This window comes from Corvus hawaiiensis, chromosome 1 (genome assembly GCF_020740725.1).
Source record: "Corvus hawaiiensis isolate bCorHaw1 chromosome 1, bCorHaw1.pri.cur, whole genome shotgun sequence".
Classification (NCBI taxonomy): Eukaryota; Metazoa; Chordata; class Aves; order Passeriformes; family Corvidae; genus Corvus; species Corvus hawaiiensis.
The window spans coordinates 59,309,947-59,336,553 of record NC_063213.1 but is presented as its reverse complement, the minus strand read 5'-3'; the positions used below and the strand labels follow the sequence as shown (position 1 = coordinate 59,336,553).

Genomic DNA, 26,607 nt, shown 5'->3' with positions numbered 1-26,607 from the left:
AACTTCCATTAGTAGAGGAGAACTTTTGATGTTTAGTGTGAAAGGAAAATCCCACCTTTTATATCAAGTCAGCATCTGCTTCCTTCCTTTTTTAGTTATTTATGCCACAGGGTATAATCTAACATAAAAAATAGGACAGCTATAGCAAACTGACCTGACATTTGGAATTACACTTTCCTTTATGGAAACATACTATAAAACTTCGTAGAAAAATAACAGTCCTAGAAGTATTTTGTCACAACTTACAGAATGTGTAAGTTCTACAAGGTAATTAATTTTTTTTTTCTAGATGACATATTCTGTGCTAAATTCTATGCTATATATCTTAGAATCATAATATATATCTATGGTAAAATAGTAACTGAGGTACTGCTGAATCATACAGATTTTTTTTCTATAAGGATTGGGAAAAACAATGTAGTGCAATTTTACTATTTGGTTTGCTAATAGATAAACCCCCATATTGGAAATAAGATGAATTGAGAATAGAAAGTTTTCTATGAGTTTTCCAAAGTTTTAAAAAACCTTCACATTAGAGCAAGAGAGTATGTTTTCCAAATTAAATATTGTGGGATCAAGTAGTCCTAGTTATTTGCAGTAACAGACTTATTTAATACAGATGATCAATGTCTACTGAATATAATGCACATTATTTTATTACATGGCCTTGAGCAACCTTCAGCAGTTAATCTGATACTACCGTTTCATATCTCAGAATAATCCATTAATAATACTTCTGCTTGTTATGAGTCTGTCAATCACACTTGTTTTTATTCTTCACAGTTTATAAAAGGGTCTTTTTATTCCCTCTAAATAAATGTTGGTAACATGTTTTGAAACATGACTATTTAGAACAACAACATGCAAAATATGCATTGATTAGTCTGTGTTCTTTTACTGATTCACCTTGGAGTACCGTAATGGACAGAAAGTCTTTTCCCTCTAAGCATCTTATTTTTGTGATTTGATTATGTCCTTTCTCTTTAATACTCCGTACAGAAAATTATATGAGCACTGCACCTACCTGTGTACCTAATACTGAACAGAAGTGTTTTCAGAAATAGAGCTTTGGCTTTGTCTCCCAGCTTCTATTTGAAGAAGTGATGAGGCATTCTCTATTAATTGATGCTCTACTTGTGTTTCATGTATGTTACTCAAAAATCTACTGTAAAGTGGCAGGGTTTTTTTTCTTTTGGTCTCTTACTGATGTAGAAGTTGCAAAAACTAGAATTTATACTAAAATTTGTCTCTCGCTAGAACTGTTAGCAGAACAGATCTAGAGAATTTGTTCTAGTAACATAGATTCCCTCTTAGTTAGATTCCTGACTTCAGCATCATTAATTGCAAAGTGTAAGTTTTCAGTGTCTATTGTGGGCATAAACTGAAGAGCAAGAAATTCCATTTAAACGTAGAAAGAAACATTTTTGCTGTGATGATGATCAGACACTGGAAGTAGTTGCCCAGAGAGGTTGTGGAGTCTCCATGTGTGAAGATAGTCCAAACTGAGCTGGGTATAGCTATGGACAGCCTTCCCTAATTGACCGTGCTTTGACCAAGTGTTTGGGCTAGGACTCCAGAAGTGCCTTCTTACCTCAGTTAGTCTGACTGTATAATAATTATCAGCTTCCTGTTTAGAAAATGTATAAACTGTGTTGTTTACACTCAGTCTCTCAGTGACACTGGTTTTTGTTTGACTGTTCCAGTTTAGATGATATCTTAGTTGGTGCCCCTCTTTTTATGGAACGAGAATTTGAGAGCAAGCCTAAAGAAGTTGGGCAAGTTTATCTGTACCTGCAAGAAAGTGCATTCCTCTTCCAAGATGCACAAATTCTGACAGGCACTGAAGTGTTTGGTAGATTTGGCAGTGCAATCACACACCTCGGAGATCTCAATCAAGACGGATATAATGGTAATTTGTATGTAATGTATTATATCTCTGTTTAACATTCAAATTAAAAATGCCTAAACAGCAAATACCAAGTGTCTGTGCAGTGCTGGGAAAGGCTTTTTAACAGGTAACCATCTTTGAAATTCATGAGAATTTACACTAATGCTAATGAAACTGATATTGAGACCCAAATCATGAAAAACTGACCGATAAGTCATATAGACTACAGTGTGATTTTTTTACTAAATATTAGTATGTTTAGTTGAATAAAAATATCTTTGTTTTATAACTCTAATAACATTTCATTACTTAGTTAAGATGTTTAATTTTTTTGAAAGCAGAATTCTCTCCTCAAATGCTTGGAAGAATTTGATAATTGAATGAGGCCTGAGTACATGGAGTATTTTGTCAGCAATGAAAGAATTGAGCAAGTACAGAAGTACTATTTTGGAATCAGCCTTCCACTGGTACTTAAGTACTAAAAGACACAGGTGCATAATGGGTTCTTTCTCAAATGCTTATAGCACATGCACACAACAAAATGTTCATGTAAGTTAACTGGCAGCCTACATTCAAGAAAACAGTATAACTAACTGCTTGATTACCTGAGATAGCTAGAATACCTTGAGCACCTTGAGCTCCTTGACATGGTCAGTAGCACCTTGGTTTTCCCTACATGCATTTCCTTACTTCTTATTTCCAGGATGTTAGGGATCTTCAAAGCAGGTACCTCTGCATCTAAAACACCTGTGTTTTAGATGCAGGTATCTCTACATCTAAAACTTTCTCCTGGAGGAGCTGTTTTGCACAGTAGCCTTTAGAATAGTTGTCCCACTGAGTGGACTTTGCTCCTCCTTAACTTGAGGGCTGTTTTTCACAATATTCTAGCCACTAGATTCTAGGGCAGTGTCCTCATTGTGTGGCTGCTGTGCAAGGGATCAGTCATGTCAGGAGTCATAGAATTGCATTGGGGTTCTGAGTGCACAAAGTATGAATACCATCCTGTGGGTAGAAGCTATTGGATTGTGACTGCTGAGAGTACCCTCACTGGCTTGTCCTGGAATCCCACCATAGAGTTCAGCACAACTGAACGTCATGGTGGAGAATTCCTGTTTCCTACCAGTGAGCAACAGCAGATACCCTCAGCTACTCTGGGCAGGCAGTATTTGTCTCCCTTCTCTCCAGAATTCAGATGAGGCAGGCAGGAGACATTTCTGCTTTTGTCTGTCACTGTAGAAAGACCAAGGATACTCTAGAGCCAAAGTCTTCTGCGTCGTAACTGAATATGAGCTTTGGTGCACGTCTGCCTTTAGAGTGAAGCTACAGAGTCCAGGTGCTCAATTCAAGAGTAATAAAGAAGTCCAGCACCAGCTCCTAGATCAGAACCCAAAAATGAGAGCTATAGATACATACCCTCTGTTGTTTCCTATTGGCTAGCTCAGCTAGTACAGCTGTTGAATCTCAATCTAGACATGACTGTCTCCACATCCCATGCACAGAAACGAAGAAGAGCACTGTAAGTTCTGCTTCTTGGATATGGCACCTCATTTTTAAGGATTGAAGTGTTTAATTCCATAGTGCGTAAGACCTCCTGCGAAATTCCTGACTTGGTAATATTCCTATTTCTCAATAAGATGATGAATTGGTATAGATGAAAACATGATATTCCATTGTTCTCCTTTGCATTCTAAAGTGTTAGATGTTTGAGGGGTTGAAGTTTTTTGTCTATGTAGAATATGTTATCTGGAAAAAGAAAATTAGTTTTACCTAACAGCTGCTCCTTATTATCTAGGTGATAGAGGAAATCAAAGAAAATTTGTGGCTGTTTAAAAATATGAAAGTAGAAGCAGGCATTCCTTAGATCTTGGTTTATTAAAGCTAATTAACTGCCTTGGAAATATGTAGAGGAATTCAATGTGGACTGGCTATTTAGTATAATTCAATAACCTCTTCATAGGATTATTTTATAAGCTTTTGTCATGAAAGTTTGACACAGAAAAGACACTGCAAACATCTTGTATATTTGCCTTTAAACTAGAATACATTGAGAAGTAAAGAATGTTGACGTTCTTGCATGTTTGTAGCAGAAGCCATTTGTGTCTGTTTTCCTGCAGGGAATTAATTTATAATTGTGTCCATTCTTTTTATTTATTTATTTATTTTTCACTGCAGACATTGCTATTGGTGCACCATTTGCAGGAGAAGACAGACGAGGGAAAGTGCTCATTTACAATGGATACAGTAATGGGTTAAACCCTACCCCTTCCCAGGTTCTCAATGGAGCCTGGGCCTCACAGTCCATGCCTTCGGGATTTGGCTTCACTCTAAGAGGAGACTCAGATGTAGACAAGAATGATTACCCAGGTAAGATTTTTGCTTTAGAAAGGGAATTTCATACTTCCATTCTCTGGTAAATGCATCTTGCCTAAACTGCTCCTTTCGGAAGGCAGAGGTCAGAATAAAGGATAGACATTTCTGGGCAGTTCTGGTTTGCTTTCCCGAGGGTTAAAATCAGACAAAACAAATACTCCCTTTCCTGTCAAAAGACATGATCAGAAAGTCAAGAAAGGGCTTAAATAGTTGTATTAACATAAAGCATGTGAAGTTTACAATAAAAAGCTTAACCCTTTCCCCCCACTTCCAAAAATTGAATGGTCTCAGCTTATTGAACTTGTAAGGTCTCCTTCATCCTGGCGTTCTTTCTTAATTAAAAACATGTTGCATTGTAGAAGAAGGGATTGATCTGGTTGTGTTGCTAAGTTGTTTTTTGCTGACCAAAGAGACACTGAGCTATATATAGTTAATGGCTTTGATTGCATTACAGAAAAGCAGAGAGAATGCAAATTGCTTAAAGCAGCTATTTTATTTGAGCCTTTTCATCCCTTTAATGTTTTCATTTTGCTATATGGACTCTTCCTTTTTAGGTTAGCTTTGATTCTTCCTAATGAGTTTACCTGACATATATTTACATTTATCAAGTTTGTAACATTAGTTAAGTTTCTCAGTGAAATGTTTATTTTTTAAAGAAAATTTTTCCTACCATCTAAGTAGCCTGAATGTAAGTGTACTTGTATGTACTCTCTCTCTGAAAGCAAATCTGTTCTGTTTCTTTTCATCACAATTCAGAAGCCTTAGCAAGGGTGTGCAGTAAAACGTCATATTTTGTAATTGTGAAGGGTTCATCCACAGTAAAATGCTAACAGTCTGTGCTTCCCTGACTTACTATGAAATCACTCTTGTTAGCCTGGGTTATTTCAAGGCTAGAGTTCTTAAAAGTTGTATTATTTCAAAGTGAAAATTGTAATTTTTCAAAGGGACAAAAATAAGATCTTTCACCTTTTTATGATGGATTGTAAAAACCTTGAAAGAGGTGTCTTTCAAAAAGCAGAAGGGAATTTCTGGGAAGGGGTGTTTACAATAGAAATTACAGTTTTACAAACAGAAAAGCTGTAATACAGTGAGGCTATCATGAGACAAAAGTAAGAGGATTTTTGGCACTTGAGAGAAGAAAGGGCTTTTAGACACTGTTCTGACTTTCTGTTTGCATATTGTTGATGTTGCTATTAATAGTCTTTCATTGTCCCTGACTAATGAGGTTCTCTTGGACAGCCGAGCTCTTTATTAAAGTTTCAGCATTTAAACATTTGCTAAGGCACTAACAAGGCCCCCAGCAAAACCAAAGAAAACAGGATATTGCATTCCTGACATTTCTAAGATTGAAAAGATAGAGGGAAGGGAGAGATTCTTTAACTCATATAGAGAAGAAAGAAGAGTGGAAGTCTCACTGCTGTATTAGCATACTTTATGTGGAGCATCTTTTAAGCTAATTTGTGGAAAGTTTGGGTGATGAGTGTCGGTCTTTCTAAATGTGTACTGAGGAATTGTACTGTAATTGTAAGTTCTCTGCTTGCCATTGTGGCCTCCACCATGCATCTTACTTGCAGAATTTCACATTGTGTTATCAGCTCCCTATGTGTTAGATATTTTATCACAGGAATTACCTAATTTAAAAAAAAGAAAACAAAAGAAACACCACCCTGAGTTTACTGTAACTAGCTTTTCCCTCCATCCCTCAGTTGAATATCTGAATGAGCAGTCCACAATACTGGTGAAAATCTCTCTGAAAATGAGAAGGAAAACCCCTTACTATCAGTAAACCACCTCTTCCTTAATTCATGAAGATTTGGAGCACCAAAACAGAGCTGTAAAAATACTGCAAACATGGCATGGTGCTAGCACAAAAATAGAGTGCCTTCCTATGGGAAAAAGGGGGAAAAAAAAGAAAGGAAATAATACAGGGAAATGCGAGCCTAGGACAAACACACTGGGCAATGAAGTAAGTAATCCTTCTTGTGTCAAAGAGCTTTTCTTCTTCACCTCCTGATGGAAATGCTGAAGGGCAGCCCTTGTAAAAGGAGGAAACAAGGTACTGAAGTTGGAAGGATTAGGAAGGAAGTTTTATTTTAGAGAAACGGAGACTTGCTGACTATAGAAGGTCTAGAAAAGTAGCCTTTAATTCCATGCTTCCCAAACTACTGTTTGTGCCTGTGATTCAAAGACGGTTGTGAAAGATTAGGAAAAAAAAAATCACAAAAAATTTAATTTAAGCTTTCTAATGTGTATTTTCTAAAAGCAACCATTTTATAAAAAGAAAAATGTAATAAAAGCAGGTAATTCTGACTTACCACTCTCACAAGTTCCGTTCGCAGAAGTTCTGGACTGGGAGGTGAGAGACAGGTGCTGGTAATGTCTGGCTGCAGGTATAAACATATATTGCCACTGTCTAAGGTGAGAGTCTCCAAGCGTGTAGCTCTTCCATGGCTAGAGTTCAAGTGTTCAGGACTGACCTGTATAACTGTGTTTGTATAGCTTACTCAAGCCCTTGTGCCTGACATTGTTCATGAGGCAGGCATATCCATGCTAGGAAATGGGAGGCTGAGACATGGGAGTTACTCTGCTATTTCATTTCTAATGCACTGTTTAGCATTTTCAGAGCTTTTAGAGGTTCAGACCTCCTTTAAATCAGACCATGTATTAATGTTTTTGGAGCAGGTCACTGACCCAGAGGGCAGAAGATACCACCTGTTTGTATGGCTTCTTATCACAGACCACTGAGCTTCATCCTGGGATCACTGTACTGACCCCAGAAACCAGTGCTCTTTGATTACAAGTTGGGTAATACAAAAACATGAGGGTGAATCACGATGAAATTTTTCTCCCACTGGAAAAAGGTTAAATCCTGTCTTGTCTGGGAGTTCAGTTCAGGCTGAGATCCGTGTATTAGCCTTCTGGAGAAGAGCAGCTGTTTGGCACAAGAAGTAATATCTTCCTCTCTTCATCCAAATGCCAGTATAAGCTGAGGAACAGAGAAAGAAATAGGGAGTAGGTGAAGACTCCCTAGTACATAGCACTGTTCAAATCCCTCAGCTTTCCTGTGGATGGAGTGATTTCTCCTTTCTCCTCTTCCTGCAGCTCCTGGCCACCAAAGGGAGAGAGTCTCCCTCACCCCCCAATTTCTGGTCTTCTTTAGGAAAGGCAGAGAAAGAGTCTCTTGTACCCCATGACCCCAGTTGTATAATAAATTTGGGAAAAAACTGATCACGGGCAGGTTTAATGGTGTAGTAGCAGAGCAGACAAAGAAGAACATAATACAGCCACACTGATACAGATGAAAGATCTGTCTAGCATCACAGCATGTTTCCAACAATGGCCAACAGTAGATATCCTGGGAATTGTACAGTTGTGATATTTCCCAGAATATTCACCCAGCACTAACCAACCGGAGTAACAAGGCAGCCCTGAGTCAGAGATGGCACCTCCAAAATTAGTATCCTTTGACAGACTTTTCTTGAATGAATTTGACCAATCAGCTGTAGAACCCATGCAGACTTTTGGCACGCACAGCATTTGTCAAGGGACCCCACAGCCCAGCTGAATGTTCTGTGAAGAAGTAATTCTCACTGTGTCCTATTCAAATCTTGAACATTCCATTGGACAGTTTCTTTGGAGATGCCCTAGTTCTTGTACTGAAGAGACAGTGAACAATTCTGCAGTCCGCTGCTATTTTACAGACTTCTGACATATTTCCTCCCTCAGCCATGTGTTTTAGCAATCAGGTGGAAGGAGCTCTAATATATTTAATTGTTCTTTGTGCAGTGGAGAATGGCATACCAGTTCTGCTGTACCAAATGATTGTTCAGTCTTGTCACCACCACTGCCTTGTCTCCTCTTCTTCATATATTTTTATGTAAAGAGCAGTTAGTAATTTATGACTTGTGTCTGGGTAGAGTATTGCTTCTAATGAAGATTTTACCATTGACCTGGGTTTTATATTTAACCAACATAAAAAAAGAGCTGTATCTTCTCTACTGAGAAGAAAGTCAGAATTAGTACTTGAAAAAACAATAATCCCAAATGTTTTTCATTGCTATCAGTAATTATGTTTGTGCAAGAAAATAAAGTGAGCCAGGAACTGTGGTCTGGCCTTGAGGCTACATGGCACAGCCCAGCTCACTATCATCAGATGAAACCACTGAAACAGGATGACTGTACCCAAACTGCCTTTTGTGAAAGGTCTGTGGCCCAGGCGATTCCCCAGACTTTTCCCATCTGGGAGAGTACTAACTTGCACACGCTAAAATCACAGCTAATCTGTGCTAACAATACAAAAATACGGACAATGCTAACACAGTGCTCAAGCTCATGCCCTGCCTTTATTGCACAAGCACAGGATACAGACAGCTGAATAACTTAACTAGTCAACATCATACCTAAAAATGGAACTTTCTCTGGTAGGGTCAGCATGCAGACAGAACTTCTTTTCCTTCTTGTTAGCAGTCCTGTCAGTGTAATGACCATCTGCCTTCAGCTGTCCTGGCACAGATGTTAGCATTGTAACAGTAACAGACCCCTCAGCATTGTAAAATTACGGAGATTTTTTCAATAGGGAAGACTGAGGTTTTGTTACTAAGTACAACCTTTGGTTTACATCTCTGCAGCTTTCCAGGGAAGGAGTTCTGTACATTGTGTCATACTTACAGACACTCCAGATGTTATTTACCCAGAACTGTTCCTTTATCAACACAGACAGGGGTGATAATATGGTAGTCTCTGCTTTGCAGACTTGGAGGTAGTGGGAAGCTTTCAACCTTCAGTGGGAAGCACCAGAGGCACAAAACTGTGCTGATCATTCTTACAGCTGTGTTGCTCATGCAGCTGCCCTCTCTGTGCTGGTGTTCATCACCTTCAGCCCCAAACGGAGCGCTCCTCCTCACCTAGCAGGATTGCAGTGCCAAACAGTGATGATGGTGGTAATGAACGAGTGGATGCTCCTTTCTTTGTAGTCATGTAAGAGGCAGAACCTGATTAAACTTTATAGTCAGATAAGAGTAGTGAAAGGAAGCAGGTTAAGCATATCAGTCAGATAGATTGTGCCAAGCCATGATGTGCATCTTTCCCAGTCTTCTAAGCATGACTCTGACAAGCTTAGTACCACACTTACGTGAAATCCGCAGTATCTCTCCTGTATACAACAGGTACCCCAGTATTTGAAGGAAAAGACCAATTAATTCTCCTAAGTTACATCTACACTAGAAAATGAAATATGCTGTCTTTGGTTCTGAACTATCACTGATCACTCCTTGTCCACACTATGAAAGTCACTTTTTTGCCCAGACAGGGTTGCTGCCTGCTCACTTCTGGAATCTAATTGGCATGGGTGAACTGCTTTAGGGCTATTTTAATTATACCACTGCAGACAGTACAGATACAGCATACAGGCACATTCTCTGCCACTAATTCACTAACACTGACATAATCGTAATATCTTTCAGCAGATGATCCATTTCACTGTTCTTTGACAACTCATGTTCTAAGGTGATATTCAAAGAAGATCTGATCTCACTTCTGCTGCAATAGTAAATACTGGTTTAATGCCATTACCCTGTATTGACAGTCATTAAAAAAAAGTAGATGGGATTAAAGAAATAAAGGAGAAAACAGGATTGAAAAAATGCAAAAGATGGGCTTTTCCCATCAGTTTAAGTGCAAATACAGTCATAGTTGGAATATTGTGCAAGATCCTGTGCTGAGGTGAGGGCATGGCAAAGCAGCATCGTGCTGTGTCTGAGGCCATACTGGTGAGGGCTGTAACACAATTTATATAACCATGGGATTCTCTGTAACTACAGCTCTGCAAGGTTTGCAGTAAAGTTATTCGGAAATACCTGCCTCAGGACAGTCTTCCTGCCTGTCTTCTGTGCTGGGACATCTTGGACACATAATGGTAACTTTCAAGGCAGCTTCCACTGTCCTGTAAATCTGGGGCTTTTAGGGCCCCTTTGCTCCATCTTGAGCTTTAAGTGTGTCATCAAGCCTGGAGCAGGGAATGAAGCAAAGGCATGCATTTTGAATTATAGCTTATTTTATTTATAATTTTATTTGTCTTTTTCTATTAGCGTAGTTCAATTTTCATAGGAACAAAAGAAATCCATTAATCTATTTAATGGGAAAGAAATTTGTTTCTTTTGGCTTCTGGGCATCTGTTCAAAGCTGGCCCCACTAAATGCCTGGAGTCTGTGATTATCTAGGTGGTGGTACTGCACTTCCAGCTGGTTCATCTATCTGTACAGGGCTCAGGCATTTGGAGGCTGTAAGGTTTCCACCCTCACATTTCAGCATATGTTCAGTCACTTGATGGCTGATTATAGCTGAGTCAATAGTTTATAATGAATAACTTACTCAACTCATTAAACTTGCTTTCTTCTTGTGGCATATCCTCCCAACGACTGTGGTTTCTTCAAATGTGTTTGTGAATCAGGATGATTTAACCAGTTTCTTTTAACAGTATGGGTAGGTTCAGTGCTTTGGATGAATTCACTATTCAAAGACTGTTGATTAGTTAATTGCTCAAATAAATTATGCACTATTTTCTCTGCTCCCTGCGTGTTTAGATGCTTGTGTAAGTCTTCCTTATTAACTTAAGAGAATTGTTCTGGAATCAGTGCCAGTGAAGCTTCATCTTCAAGGTATCCTTCTTTAGCACAAACACAGCTGTTTTCCTGTTCTTTTGGTTGCTCTTTATAGTCAAGCCTTTGTCAGCACAGGGAAATGTATAAAGGCATCTTCATGCCTTGTTATTTTGGACTCAGTTATTATCTTAAGAATATCATGTAGTTAATATCAAACTACTCTAGAAACATTTTAAGAAGAAAAGAAGTGTGATAAAAAGACAAAATTTCTTCAGAACTTCAGTAATCCAGTCTAATCTTAATAAAATAGGAGTATTTAACAGCTCCATCTGCTGAGTACATTAATTAAAACAGCAGGAGGAAAATCCTCAAATTTCTTATTGAGAGGCAAGGGTTCTTCAGATTCATAAACTTTTTTGAGAACAATAGGCATTGTGCCAAAAATATTACAAATTGGAATCTAGTGATGATTAAATCATGAAGTTGGTCCAGGAGGTTTGTGGAAGACAAACAAATTAAATCAATGAAAAGCTGCATCTGCTCTGGTAAGAGAGGACTGCTGTGTGTGAGAGCCAGAGCAACGGCTTGGGTTCTGCCAGCAAATGCAGAAAACTGAAGTGCTTCTACCAGCTAATTATTTTTTCACATGAATAATCAGTCAAAAATGTAGTGACAAGCCAAGGATTGTGTGCAAATATGTTGATTTTATGGGAAATTATTATCTCTGTAATTTATAGGTATGCTTTTCTAAAATTCATCACAATATTTTACGAAATCACAGTATTGTGCCCAGTAGAATATAAGAGTAAAGCAATTGATCCCAGTTAGTAGTGTTTTACTGACATGATAAAGCATTAACTGTCCTCTTTGGGATTTTTTTTTTTGTAATATAATGAAAAATATTGCTGTATTGTGAAAGGGATTCATTCAGACAAAAGGGAAGCATTGATATGAATTAGCCTTAGGTGTTATCCGTAACAGACCTGCTACCAGAACGGTTTAAAAACAGAGAAGGATTAGGGCAGCTGAGAATGATGGAATTGGAAGAACGTACTTGGCTTTGAATGATGGCTGTTTGTAGTATTTAACTAAAATTCTGGACTAAAGCTGGCTATACTGTGCAAGCCAGTGTCCTTTACTATGGTCAAGCCTGAAGTGATGGCCATTTAAAGGAAATTTTATTCTGGACATTTCCTGCTGAGATTTAGGATTGTAATGCACACTGAAATCCTAGAAAACAAATAGGAATATGACCCTGGGCCTTTTTGGCACCTGATCTGCTGAGGAAAATAAAAAGCAAAAAGGCTCACTATGATTTTTTAACAGGGTTTACAGTTAGGCAGTTTTCTCACTTTAACAAAATTTCCATTAGCACCTGTACCCAGATAGAATATAATTTTTTTCCAGCCCCTTTTTATACTGTACAGTGAAACTGACAGACTACGTGAAATTATGTTTAAAGCTGCAAGTAAATCATTCTGAGTCCCCAAAGTTAACACTTTCCTGCCTGCGTCTTGGTAGAGTTGCAGTGGGGAGGTGACTCAGCTGTTGTTTCATTTTTGGGTTTCTGACAAGTGAGGTGTTTGCATTAGGATTGTTTAACTTCGTGCAGTGCCCCTTCACTTCAGTTAAATATGTGCCAAAGACACTTGTTCCAGCATTAACTGTGTGAACTCCACCAGCTGGGACTTTAATGCATACAACTTGCAAGCTGTGTTGAAAATGGAAGTTTAAAATTCCTGTGGAATCACTCCATGCTTGTTTTCTTAATTTTTTGCAGTGTGGTTGTGACCCCGCAGCTCATTTATTCCTCAAATGCAATGAGGCAGAAGCACATGGGTCCTGCCACCAACCTTTCCTAACAGATCTTGGCTTCTCTGCAGGGGAGCAGCTGATAGAGAATCTTCTCAAACAGGCAACATGGGCAAAGTGGTCATTTCATGAAAACAATGAGGTTCCTCATCATCCCAGAAACATGAAATATGAGAAAAAGAAGAACTGAAGATTTTGTGATTCTCTTTGTTCGTCTTTATGTTTTAATCACACATTTTGATCTGAGCTTGAAAATACCCCTTCACTGATGCAATGGAGTAAAGATTTTCATAGGTTTTTCTTCAGGCTCTGTTCAGAAGGATTATAAGGAGTTAAGCTGTTTTTTTTTTTAAGCTAGCTTCTTTTGCTGTCTAATTGCTTGTTAAAACCTTGTTTTTCAGCTAGTGACCTTTGCGTCAGTGACATTGCATGCATAGCATTAACAAGAATTAATAAAGAAAACCTCTCTCTATTTTTAGGAGGGGAGAGTTGCCAAAATTGAGATAATTTAGATATCTCGTGCATTTTTTTCATAGAAATTATTAGTAAATTAACTTCTACAGAACCCAGAACAAATTCAAAATTTCTGCATCTAAAATTGCTCTGATTGGATGTGTATTCAAATCTCATGCATTGGTATCAACATCAAAAACTATTTTTTCCAATTATGGGTATAGGAATTGCACCCCACAAGGCAATGAAAGAAAGAAGAGTGAAACTACTGCTCTGTAACAGAACAAGAAAAAGCAAAGAAAAATCCCTAATTAAACTTCCAGTGAATGCTCTGCTTGAATATATAATCACTTTGTCCATACACTAGATTGTAGAAGTTACTACTAGCTCTAAATATGGGGGGTTTTTTTGCATATTCATTCTTAATTCCATTTTCTCTACTGAGTAGTTTCACTCATTCAAGCTCTTTGGATCAAGAATAAGCATGGCTCAGACCAGAAAACAAATGACACATCAGGGTAAAAGTAAGAGCTTCCAAACAAGAGCAGGATAAGCACAGTCCTGGCTGCCCTTAAAGTAGTCTCAAATAGGACTTTCATGGTGGTGCCATGATTAAGGATCCTCATCCTGTTTGCTGTGTCTCCAAACCTGGCTGAGGTGGCAATTCAGAAGGACTGCTCATGGAAAACCAGTCCTTTGGTGGCTGAGGCCTGTCCTTGCTCCTCAGACCCCTCACCCTCGGTCTTCAAATAAGCTGAGCTCTGTCTCAAAAAATCAGGATTTAACCATTAAGCAGATATACAGAATCCTTTTTAATATTAAAGTGAGGATGCCGAAATACAGGGGATCTCTGCACATCAGTATATACTGAAATTGCATTCACTCACACTAGTGAGGCCAGCTGTATCTGACAGACTCATTCTTCTCACCTTCAGATTCTAACAGGCTACATTTTATTAAGCTCTCCCAAGTTGTGTGTTTAACCTTTATTTTTTAATGAAAAAGCATATTATGAAATCATCACTAGGCAAGATCTGAATAAATCTTGGATATCTACCTGTTTTTTCTCTTATAACATAACCCTGAAACCTCTTGAGTTATCAAGTGTGGTATGAACTAGTACATACCCTAAGTCAAGTCTGCTATAGAATTCATAAAGTGTGTCCAGCTGGGACAAGCAGAATGGAAACCCTTTCCGTCTTGTCTTTCACTTTCTGTTCATAGCATAATGTTTCTTTTTCCTTAAAAAACAACAGAAGAAAACGCTACCAAACACAAGCAAAATAAAAACCAGCAAAATACTAAAGCTTTTTCAGGGGTTACTATGGGTGCCACTATAAGTGCTGCCAGAAAAAGTTCTCTATATGCATGGTGCAGCCTTCATGGTGATGGCTTTGTCTCAATTAGTTGTTTATTTAAGAGGGAAACATCTTTAGGTTTTGGTACTGTGGGCAAGTTGTCTATAAAAGCTACTAAAGAAAACTACTCACAAATGTCCCAAAAAGGACATAAAAACACTTACTTTCTTCTGCTATTTAAAGTGTTCCTAACCCTGAAACGTACTTCTCTAAGGCCAACGAAATTAGAAAAATGTAAATGTTGTACAAAAAGAGGATCAGATCCATAAACTGTCCGTGTCTGCTCCTATTAGGACATTAATCAGTGGAATTCAGTGAAGGACTGGCTGTTGCCCATGTGAAGTATTTGTTTAAACTTGTGAAATCCTGACCATCTGAAAGACGGAGGAGCACTAGAAAACACACTGCCAGCCCTGGACCAAACCCATCCAGCTATTTAACTTCAAAGCTTGGTATTTGCGTCATGCTCGATGACTTCAGGGCTTCTTAAGCAAACCAGTGCTCCAACTATAGAAGCAGCAAGTAAGGGTTTGTTTACAAGCCTAAGTACTGGTTTAATTAACTAATTTAGATCAATTTAGGTTGCCAGTCTGTACCACTGCAAGGTCTGTTGCAAGGCTCAGTCTTCTGAATTGGGTACGTCAGTCATGTTGAATGATAGCAATAGTGGAGTGAAAGCCATGCCCAGATGAACTCTGGGGCTTTGAAAATGCAACAAAGCTCTTTCCAAAGGCAGAGGCAGCAGGAAAATTGATCCTTTTTCCTCATGGCTTGGCTCCAGTTTTTCTCTAGGCCTGGATGGATCCAGCAAGCCAGTCTGGATCTTTCCAGAAACCCCTGTGTGGGGACTCCAGGCAAAAAGAGGAAATATTCTGGGCTATAGATTCCCAAACCCCAGGCAACAACCATTAACAAAGACTTGCCCAAGTCCCAGTGTGGTGCTTGTGTTGTTGACTCCATCTGTCAGGGAAAATGACGGCTTTAGATGGATAACTGTTGTAAGCCTTAGAACATATTGCTACAATGCTGGAAACATTAGAAGCTGTCAAATCAGCCATCCTCTGACCTTGCATTGTATTTATTTGCAGAGAGATGTAATGCCTAAATTAATGAGTGAATTACTTAAAACACAAAGCAGAGTGGAAGGATTGTCAGGAAGGGACACCATAAAGTTTCAACATGACTTATATGAAAGTGGCAAGAAATTGTTTTGCAGCTCTTCGTTTAATGGACAATTAAGGATTTGGAATAAAATGCATAGAGTTTAATGGCATTTCTTCCCCTATGATACAAGCTGGAGAGAAATGAGATTGTGGCATGGGTTACCTTGTGTTAAATAGTTTGGAAGTCAATGGATACAATGAAGACATTTATGAGACCATCTCTGACATGTGAAACGTTTTCTTTCATGTACACTTGTGAAAAAATTGCTTAGAAAGGAATTACCATATGTGTTTTATGTTACTGCAGTTTTAATTTAAATAATCTAATTTGTGATGGAAAAAAATGTGTGAGAGATTTCTATGTAGCTATTCTCAAGCCATTTTGTTTTTTCCAGATTTAATTGTGGGTGCATTTGGAGCTGGAAAAGCAGTTGTTTACAGGTATGTGGTAAATGCAATGGATTTGATATTTTACAGCTTTGGTGGGAGATCATTTTATTAAAAAATGTCATATTCCTGTTTCCCTGTTGCAATGTGTAAAAGGTGGTTGTTAGAGATGATAAAGTAAACATCTTGTGAGAAAGAAATGTTTTTTTCCCATGCTCAAAACCGGTAATTATCAATGAAAATTTCCATGCTTAGACTTAGCTCAAGCAGCTTCTGGAATGTTTGACTCTTCAGTTAATTTTAAATAAGAAACTTAAAAGGCATGTCATTGAAAATTAATGTGGTTTCTGGGGGAATGGTGCTAGTAAGAAATTTTAAAGTGACCAATCCTCGGAGATTGTGTATGTTAAGACATGAAACATTTATTGAAAACAAAGACTGCTACTTTTAGCCTCAGTTTAAAAAATGCACATGATCCCATTTTACAAGACAAAATCTTGTTGCTGACTATGGATTTTCACTAAATGCACTTTTTGATTAGATATAAAATTAAAAACTACTAAATACATAAGCAGAAATCTGCTAATGCTCTCTTAGTCCAGCCGTGCTGACAGTTCATTTCATTTAAATATTCACCATCCATTTCTACAAAAATGTAGTCATATTTCTGATTCCTGTCTGGCTTCTTGTCTGTATTCCCAACAGCACCTGACAGAGAGGAGGCATGTTCTACTTCCCAACTGAATGTTTGTGAAAGCATAAGAATTTTGTAAAACAGGAATGTTAGCTCATCTCAGCTAACACTGTAGGTGCAGCGAGAAGACCCTATTTTCCTACTGCACTATGAAAAAACCATGCAAATACTTTGCAGTCCATCACTTTGCAATGCCATGAGTGATTGCACAGGATGTGAAACACTGATGAATTATATCCACTGTGTATTTTCAATAACAATAAAATGTGTTCTATTCAATTTTAGAAAGTGAATAGCAGGAGGCCATTTCCTGGCCAGAATGTATGAAATATACAACTTGTCATATTGTCGAAATAGAGTTTTATTACGGAAATTTTCTAGGACAAAAAAGTTTTCCCTGTTGCACAAAAGTGAAAAAGTCATTTTATTTTTTAATGTCTTGCTGAAGTAATACAAAAAAGTAATCATAAAAGCTCAGATATGGATTAAAATAGAAGGAAAGTTAGAAAACTGGGATAGCTGGAAATATGTAAGTTACTGTAAATAGTACTGCTGTCTTAAAAGAAACAGAATCTGGGCACATCCTTCTTTTCATTTGTCTTCTAAACTGCTTGCACTTATAGATTATCTCATCACTTAGTAATAGCTTCAGAGGGATGGTTTCCATCACCAAAACTATATATTCACATACTCAGCAGAATTTACTGATGATTATCCCTGGTTTACAAAGTCAATGTCTCAAGAAATGTCAGACAGAGTTTACTTGATTATTGGTTCGAGATACTCTACACCAACTTCTACTTTAACCAAAACATGTTTATTTTTTTAAGAGTCTTAAAACAGACATAGTAAGTCTGAATGTATAATTATTAATGGAGGCAGTACAAAACAAATCTGCAAGATGGCTAAAGGACTGCTGTAAAACCCAAAAAGGCAGACTCTGTCCCTTTGAGAAAACTCAGTGTGATGAAATGTGTCTGATGTGCCTCAGTCCTGGGACACATCTCTTGCTTAACCATAGGATACTGTTTCCATGATGTGTTAACCTGTGATTTTTTTTTTGTGAATCTCAGTAGGATTCTGACAAAAAAAAAAAAGGTTCTTTTGGCTATGTGCAGCATTATAAAACTGTGTTCTCCCAAGTAACCCTACATGTCTGGCTTCTTTGTGGCCAACTCAGTTAAGTGTTTGCTCTGCTGCAACTTAGGTACTAAAGTGCTCCTTCTGTTACGTGGTGAACCTTATTTCTGTCCCCCAGAGCCAGACCTGTTGTGACTGTGAATGCTCATCTTATTTTGAACCCCATGATTGTGAATCCAGACAATAAAACCTGTCAACTCCCCAACTCTCAGCTTTTGGTGGCCTGGTAAGTCTATGATTACTCAGAAAATATCCTTATCCTCTTCCTCAAATAACTTCTTGTCCCTTAATTTTATTGCAACTCTTTCTTGAACGTGTTTAAAGTTCAAAATGCTGAAACATGCTCTGAGCACAACAAAACCCCCCTATATAGCGATCTTTTTGATATTTATCAGTACTTCACAGGTTGTCTAACTAACTGTGGTAGCTAAAAGTTGAGTCCTTTGACACACTGAGTCTCCTGCATAGGAGGATGCTCAGTGTCTCCTAGGGTCAAGCTGCAAAGTTATATGCAATGTTTAGATGAATGAAATATGAAACAGCTAAAACAGACAAAACACGTAAACAGTTAAGTGTTTGTTGGCAAAATGTAACAGTGAAAGTGATGCAGAGCTGGTGTGTCCAGTTATCAGCTGGAGAAAGACAGATCTTAGTCCTTTGTGGAAGAGAGAAGGTATCTGGCTAGCCATCCTGAAAGAAGTGCACAGGATGTTGTTGCTGGGTGTCTTTGGTCAGAGGAAAGGTTTTTTTAGCACATCACACAGGACAATGTTTCAACTATCCTTAAAGGAGAAACCCTTAACCACAGTAGTGTTTAACTCTGAAAAGAAAAAAAAAAAAAAAAAACAAAAAAACACAACAACAAAAAACCAAAACCAACCAAACAAAAAAAACCCAACCAAACAAAAAAAAAACAAACCCAAAAAAACCCCAAAAAAACATTAACAACCTTTGAGCTAATTAAAAAAATATAAGATCAGTTACAAGTACAAAATGGTTGCAGGGCAGTTGGAGGCTATCTAATAGCACATAACAGCACATAAAGGCACAATTACTGCACTAGAAAAAAGTCACTTCGAAAGGACCTCAGAAACAGTTGACAGAAGAGGCTATTACAAATACATAAGATACTGTTTAAAAGTGGAAAGTATAACAAATGAGGAAACTGAAATCAAAACAGAGCATAAACACGTGCAAGTTGAATATAAAATGCTAGTAAGTCTTGAAAGAAAGACTGTGAGGAACAGATTTCTAAGGCATAAAAACATTAGAAGCAGGAAGCCTGCCAGGATGTGGGCTGGACAAAAACAATATTAAGGTGTAAAGGAGGACTCCAGCACATAACATCATCGCAGAAATTTTGCACTGCTTTTAAACCGAAGATGGTCGGAGAATTTCCTCACACTGGAGACATTCTTTACAGGAGAGGAGTTCTAAAAATCATCTAAAACGTAAGATTCAGCAAAAGAGTCTTTAGAATTAATTGATAAATATGAACTGTAAAACATAATCATGAGAAGCTGTTCATGTAAGAGCCATAAAGGAACTAAACTCTGATACACTTAAACCAATAAATATGTGGGCTTCCAATGCATCTGGGAGGGGGTTGTCAAGAGATTTTCGCTCTTGCGCTGTTCTTTTGCACTTTAGAGGACTTTGTCATATTCTTTGTCATGTTCCTCATTTTTACATCCAATGTAGAAAATTGCCCATCTACAGAGCAATGTAGAAGGCACTTGGTGGAACCATGCAATCCCAGAACTTTACAAGACTTGGGCTTTTCTGTGTTACAGTGGTGATACTGCAACACGTGTATCAGACAATGAGGCCTGTGGAAAGAAATATATATGGACCGATTCTTGCTAGATGTTTCAGAGATGTTTATTTCTCCAGCCACATGGCCGGGGCTCTGCCGAGGAACTGCTCAATCATGGGACCCAAGGGTCCTTGCCCACGCAGGGGAACACAAAATGATCAATGGGGAACGAGGCTGACCAGGGACAGGGAAACCCCGTGTCTCCCCCTAGGGCCCCTCTCCCAGGACTGCATGGCAGGGGGGAGGGACCCCAACATTTCTGGAATTTTTTATTCAAGTACCTTTTGTTTTAACAGTTGATGTAAAAGAGAATTTGAAATATGGACACTTGGCTGAAGCATGTTCATTGATCCAAATTATGTTGTTTCACAACTCCAGGTTTTAAGACTTTTAAAAAATGCTTAGTTGTCCTAATGGAAAAGATTTTGGAACCACAACAGTTATCAACAGAGTATTGAAAGAAAAAATGCGGGTTTTTTTCACAGGAGGAAAAGCATCTCTCTTAAAAAAATATTCTTGCTCCAAGATACTGTTTAGAAAAGGAAGGAAGGAAGAAATGCATACTCCTTTAACATATATTTTTTTATTTCTTTTCATTTTTCCACTACAACAAGCCAGAAGATGTTTGATTCATATCTATAAGAGCTTTAATAGAAGCATAATTTAATTTCTGTCTGCTTTATTCTAAAATACTGTTCCCTAAAGATCTAGTTCATGTTATGAAATGACTGAAGAGCAGCTGCTCTTTTCCACACTGTAATTTTTCTCCTTAGTTGATACAAACTTGTATAGTACATATGAAAGCAATTAGTAGGGAAACTCCAACAGGCAAAGAATTCCTCAGACCCATGGGATAGATTTCTGTATCTCTTAGCCAGCTGTGCAACTTGTATAAAAACTCTACTGACTGACACTGCAAAATTAGAATGAAAGGAAACATCCTACCAGAAGAGTTTCAGGAAGTGTGTGTGCATGAATAATGTGGATTATTTTACATTTCCAAGTATTAGAAAAATATTATTTCTGCCATGATATAAATTGCAAAGCTGAAGCAACAGAGGAAACGTGCACAAAAAGTCATTTTTATGCACAGCCCAAAGAGAATTGTCCTGAACTTCTAGAAACATATAATTCATTCTCTGCTGTGTGTAAAATGTGGCTATTTCTGAGTTCCCAAAACCAGCAAATCTGGAACAAATTCTGCAACTTTGAAGCTATTTGAAGCTATTATTATTTCACACCCCCAAGTGTGAAAGATGGAAGTTAATATCTCTAAAAAGAGATAAATAAATTGAAGATTTTCATTTTTCAAAAGCTGTTTCCACATCATGCAATTTATTACATTCAAGATTGGGTTCTAGCTACCAGGAGGTCTTATTTATCTATGCATTGGCATTTTTATTACCATTTGAGGTCTGATTATCCACTAGCTACCTTATGTATTTGTTCTTAAATTGCAGCTGCAAAAGTTATTTACTCACCTCTCACTAATTTAAGGTAAATATTGTTAATTCCATTTTGTAGAGGAGCAATAAGTCAGAGAAGTTACCTGACTTACCAAAAATTGCATAGAAGTGTCCAATCATGATAAAAAGTCGATTTGTAGAATATATTTTGTATATATATTTGTATATTTCTGTTTTATATTTGTAGAATATAGTTTTTATTTGTAAGTGCTTTTCAGGTTTGGATGTCTATTTGAGATGTGCCTTGTAGGCTATCCACCTTCTGTAAACCCACTGAAACAAGAAGCAGACTGCTTAAAATTTCTGATATTCAAGTTCCTACTATCAAATGATACTCTGAAAAAAAGAAGTTGTTTGTTTATCTCCAAATTTGTTACTACTAGAGTAGTAATAAAATATTTATTATCTTGAGTCAGCTAGATTCAGTAAATGAGACATTTCTACATACACTTACAAAAAGCTGAATACAAAATTCCTACCAAAGATATAAAACCCCAAAATAATAATATTTCAGCCTTTCCTAGCTGCATAGGTTAGACTATGTTTCTACTTCAGCTCCATTCTACTGCAAGTATTTTGTTTTCTCATTGACATAATTTTAAAGAGGATGTGATTGGTGCCCCGTGGATATGGACCATGGGGCCATTGTTGAGATGAATCTGTGTGAAATTATCCACAGGCTGTTGGCCAGCCTGACTCCATGGGTTGTATAGCAAAGCCATATGGCCAAGAGTCAGAAGATGGATGCCTCACTGCTCGGGGGCTGGTGAAAGGGGGGTAGGCAGGTGGTGTCACTTGCTACCAACGCAGTTGGGTTGCTATACGGAGACCTCTGTGCCAGGTTTTAGCTTCAGTAGCCCTAGAGACGAAGGCTATTTGTCCAAAGGGCAGTCACTTACCTAGCAGCCCTACTGCTACTGCAGCCTGGCCATGTGATGTAGATCAGCCATGAGATGCCTTCAGCATTAAAACTCTGTGATGGTGACTGGATTAGACTTTGGCATAACAGAATCTAAAAGCAGGGCAAGTATTAGAGCATTGTAATAGAAGTGTATTGACTTGCTTTTGCATATTGTACTTCAAAGAGGAAACTGGTTAAAGGTTGTTCATCAGTTGATGATAACAGCTTCTTCTCTTCTTCTGTGGAGGTTTGTGACCTTGCAGGTTGGTTATAAGCCTCACACAGAATGGAAGTCATTAACATTAAAGCCTACATTAGCCTTTCTGCTAAGGCATTATCCATTTTTCTCTCCATCTGGAAACCTGTGCACTGAAGAAATTGTTAACAATGACAAATGACGTCTGGTAGGATCTGCTAATGCCTTCTTCTCACCTCGTGAAGTTTTCTATTTTTTTTCAGCTGCTAGAGTAGCCAGACCAAAGTAAATGCTTTCTGGTACAAAGTCCTGTCTAGAAAGTATTGTACATGAGTAACTAACTGATTTTCTAAGGATTGAGCACTTCGGGTGATATTAGGTAATTTTATTAGGCTTGACTTTTGAAGAGACTGCTCCCATCTGTGCCAAGAGTAGTTATGAAGAAAGGAATATTTTCTAGCTTCTTGTTCTTGTAAAAATATTTCTGTCTACCTGAAGAACATAAAATTATTTTAAACAAACTGCTGTGTTGACCCAAGGTTGTCAGGAAAAGCTAGTGTGTTCAGTTTTAAGGCTTTCCCTCTATTTTGTAACTACAGTCAAATACTATTCAAAGCATAATCTCATAGTGATGACAGACACAGCAGAATAAATGTGATGTGGGGATCTCTTCAGAGAGGCAAGATTGATAGCCTATAAAAAGTTCATATGCTTTAGGATGATGTACTATTTCCCATTTGTTTCTTATTTGCTGAAGTTTTCTTCCTCTGATTGTTAATTGTGTTATTTGATTGATTGCTCCTACAAGCAAGCTCAAAAGCTCAGCTGTTTTATTTCTTACTGTACCTAGGAGTCAGATCTCAAATCTCTATGAATTCTTTAGACTCTTGTCCTCTTTTGTGGTCTGTCTTTCCCTCTGCTTTTCTTTTTCTTGATGCTAAAACATCCCTCAGCATCTCCCCAACATCTTCTTGTTGAAGTGATGAGCATATCTAAATTCATCTAGGTTTGCAATTGAAATCTTTGATGTCTTTAGAACTATTTCTGAACCAAATAATAAAATCTCAAATATGTAGCAGGATTCTGCTAAAACTGTAGTCTTGCTTCTTGTGTGGCCAGAGTGTGGGAGATTAGCCACTCCAAATTTTTGCTTTTTTGCTCTGCCATTCCCTTTTTGACATGCTCTGCCTGGAGTGGAGGGAGTAAATCTTGACTCTCACAGTAATATAGAAGAACATGACTTCAGTCATCAAATATGTATGATGAATTATTCTGTTCATTGCAGTAAATAAAGCATAGACTGAAATTTTTCTGTTTAACAAGTAAAGCATTCCAAGCTGCATTTTTGAACTCAACCGTTTTTCAAACATGATAGGGCAAAATTTATGTGATTTCTCCAAAGCAAGATAACTGAGTTTAATACAATGGCAGCTCTTGAGTTTACATTTGAGAAAATACATTCTTTGACATGTGAGACTGGCCTGTGAAGTCTGATGTCTAAATTGAATTTATACAATTACACAAGATTTCCTCATTTTTTTTGTTTTGTCCTTGTGTATTTGGAAATAATTGGTTCTTCATGTATTAACTCATAATTGTAAAGAAGTAGGAATATGAATAAATTTTCAATTTCTGCATGGACTGGAGAAAGGCTACAGTTAAACAGAGATTAATGGCATAATGCCATTCTTTTTCCTCAAGAAATTATGGCCTTTTTTTCCCAAGAAAATAATCTTTCATTAAGGTCATGAGAGTAACATGTATGCCAGATGTGGCAGTTTCATTACATCTGTCAGAGGAAACAAACATGCAATTGGAATGTGATTACAGGTTGGTTTAATGGTTATGTTAGTGGTTTTGAGACATTAGTATACAGGATAACAGTACAGGATATATATAACTACAGGATAACAGTAGTGAGGAGATCAAGAGCAATGAATAAAGCAAAATTTTTTATTTAACTCAAGCTGATTTTAGTGCTGACCTACAAACAATTTAGGTTTTATGTTTCAAATTAATTATAGCCTCTTGAAATAATGAAAATCTTACAGTAATTCCAGTGGAACACATTGGTATCCTGAGTGTTTTAATTTGCTAGAAAACAGCTTCAGCATTGACTAGATGCTCGTAAGATTTTTCTGATTTGACCATGATGAACCAGAAAGGATTTCTGCAGACAGCCTGTTACAAAGGTGGTTTGCTGAACCTCAGTATAAAGAACCCATTTTTGGCAATAGTGTTAGAAGGGTCATTTCCATGGTCTCTCTCAAGAACTACTGGGAACAGAGAATATTCTCCATACCTTTGCCAGGAAGTATTCAGAGACTGTCCTCTGTAATTATTAGTGCAGCCTAGGAGACTTCCTGACTTAATTAGGGAGTATCATAGTTAGCCAGATACAGATCTCAATTAACGTCTTCTTAAGAAAACGAAAATAAAACTTAAAAGATATGACTCGGGAACTGCTGATTCCCAGGTCAGTCCATTTTCAGCTAATAATGAATGCCTTCTCTTTTTTGTTTGTAGCTTTACTGTAAGAGTCTGCGCAGATTTTGAAGGTCAAAGTATTTCAGATGAGATAGGTAAGAAATGTTTTCTATTTCTATAATTCACTCTGGCCTGCTCCATTTCAGATGTATTTTTTTCCTACACTTGGAAAGACAATAGGAGTGAGATCCTCCTAAGGCAAGAAAATGCAGTTAAAAAAAAGTGCATGTGTATGTGTGTGTGTGTTTGTGTGTGTGTGTGTGTATCTCACAAGCCTTTTATTACTCAGTTAAATGATTTTTGTTTCAGATTTAGTAATTTTCTAAGCAAAACCAAGAATGTACCTTGTTGGAGAATGTTCTGTTTTGGAAAAAAAAAAATTAAAGAGACAGAAGTCCTGTACACATATGATCTGTCAATGAAATCAGAAAGCTTAAATTACATGTCCTGCATACTTTGGATCAAAAACTTGTGGGCTTTTAAACAGACAGGCACTTAAAGCATGGATTAGTTTTTCTTGAAAGACTTGGTTAGGTTAATTAGTTATAATGCATAATGAATTCTTTGCTATTTTGTTTCTGTTAAATCAATAACTAGTTTATTTATTTATTTGTATCCTTTAGTGCTGAAAGGTGAATTGCAGTTAGACTCATTGAAACAGAAAGGAGCTGTTAAGAGGACCCTCTTCTTTGATTACCATCAACCATATCATTACTTCTCCATTGTGATAGAAAGACAGAAACAACTCCATTGCCAGGACTTCCTTGTTTATCTCAGAGTAAGTTGTTTAAAATATTTTGGATTGTCATCATTGCTTGAGTAGTGCCAGGGATTTAAAGATAATAATAAAAAAGGAGCCACTGGAAAAGGAAGAATAATTTCCAAAATTACAAAAATGGGATGTAAGATAGACCTCATCTGTATGTTCAATATGTCCAGAGCATATTGCTACCTTGAAAAAATTTGTTATGTAAATCTTTGGCTCATCTTTTGTTAATATAAGTATTAAAGAAAGATTTCTTTTGAAGAGTGTAGGGTTTCTGTGTGTAAAAATGCACTCTTGAAGTGCACTCTTGAATGAAGAATGTTCACACTCTTCTGGAAATTCTGATCAAATACTGCATCTTCTGATACAAAAATGCAAGATTGCTTTCCTTTTTTGGTATCCCTTTACTTTTTTAGTATTCACGGTGCGGTAATAAACTAATGATGTTGAATGTCATGCCAGTTCAGGTTCAAAAGATATTTTAAAAGAGTGTTACAGAAATATTGGCCTAAAATACATATATTTAAAAAATATTTTAAAGATATTTTTAAATGTTTTTAGAAAAATTAAAACTGTGGAATTGAAGTTGTAAAGGAGAAAGGGTCAACACTTGCTCACTTGCAGGTGGAGTTACCTCATGCAATTGAAGTAGATTCCAAGTCTGGTCCAAGAAATGCAGTGGGAGGTGAAATGGAGAAGTTTCAAGCACTATGTAAGGACATATCTAGACAGTAAAGGTGGTTGAGTTTTACCATTGCTAATTCAAATAAATTCTTGGTTATGGTACAAATATGGTACAAATACATGGTACAGCAATATTACCTCCACAAATCCACACATGCCCTACCTCCATTTCAAAAGGAAGGCAGGCAGTAGCTGATAGGAGTTGGTTCTGTGTGTCTCTCTTAAACAGCTTCATTTTAGGCTAATGCTTTGAAAAATTTCTGAGTCTACTCAGCTCAGCCAGCTTCTTCCAGATGTTGGGCTGTGGAGGCAATGTGTTCTGGGCATTCCAGTTACTGGTGAGTCACTTTGCTTTCCTAATGACACCACGTGCAGCCAGAATTTGGCCAGCAGCTGTCGAAGAATCATGCCTTTACCTTCAATAAAG

The 26,607-nt window shown here is 37.5% G+C and overlaps 1 protein-coding gene and 1 long non-coding RNA gene across 3 annotated transcripts in view; one reads left to right on the top strand and one right to left on the bottom strand.

Moving 5' to 3' along the window:
• LOC125327373 overlaps positions 1-6,886 on the bottom strand; it is a 31,389-nt gene extending 24,503 nt beyond the window's left edge. For both annotated transcript variants that reach the window (XR_007204189.1, XR_007204188.1), the window contains exon 1: positions 6,574-6,886. This is a non-coding gene — a long non-coding RNA (uncharacterized LOC125327373). The remainder of the gene's footprint in view (positions 1-6,573) is intronic.
• ITGA8 (integrin subunit alpha 8) overlaps positions 1-26,607 on the top strand; it is a 113,528-nt gene that overhangs the window by 25,807 nt on the left and 61,114 nt on the right. The window contains exons 12-17 of the mRNA XM_048306799.1: positions 1,704-1,909; positions 4,061-4,252; positions 16,039-16,084; positions 17,983-18,090; positions 24,770-24,825; positions 25,354-25,508. Of these exons, the coding sequence (XP_048162756.1) occupies positions 1,704-1,909; positions 4,061-4,252; positions 16,039-16,084; positions 17,983-18,090; positions 24,770-24,825; positions 25,354-25,508 (763 nt within the window). The remainder of the gene's footprint in view (positions 1-1,703; positions 1,910-4,060; positions 4,253-16,038; positions 16,085-17,982; positions 18,091-24,769; positions 24,826-25,353; positions 25,509-26,607) is intronic.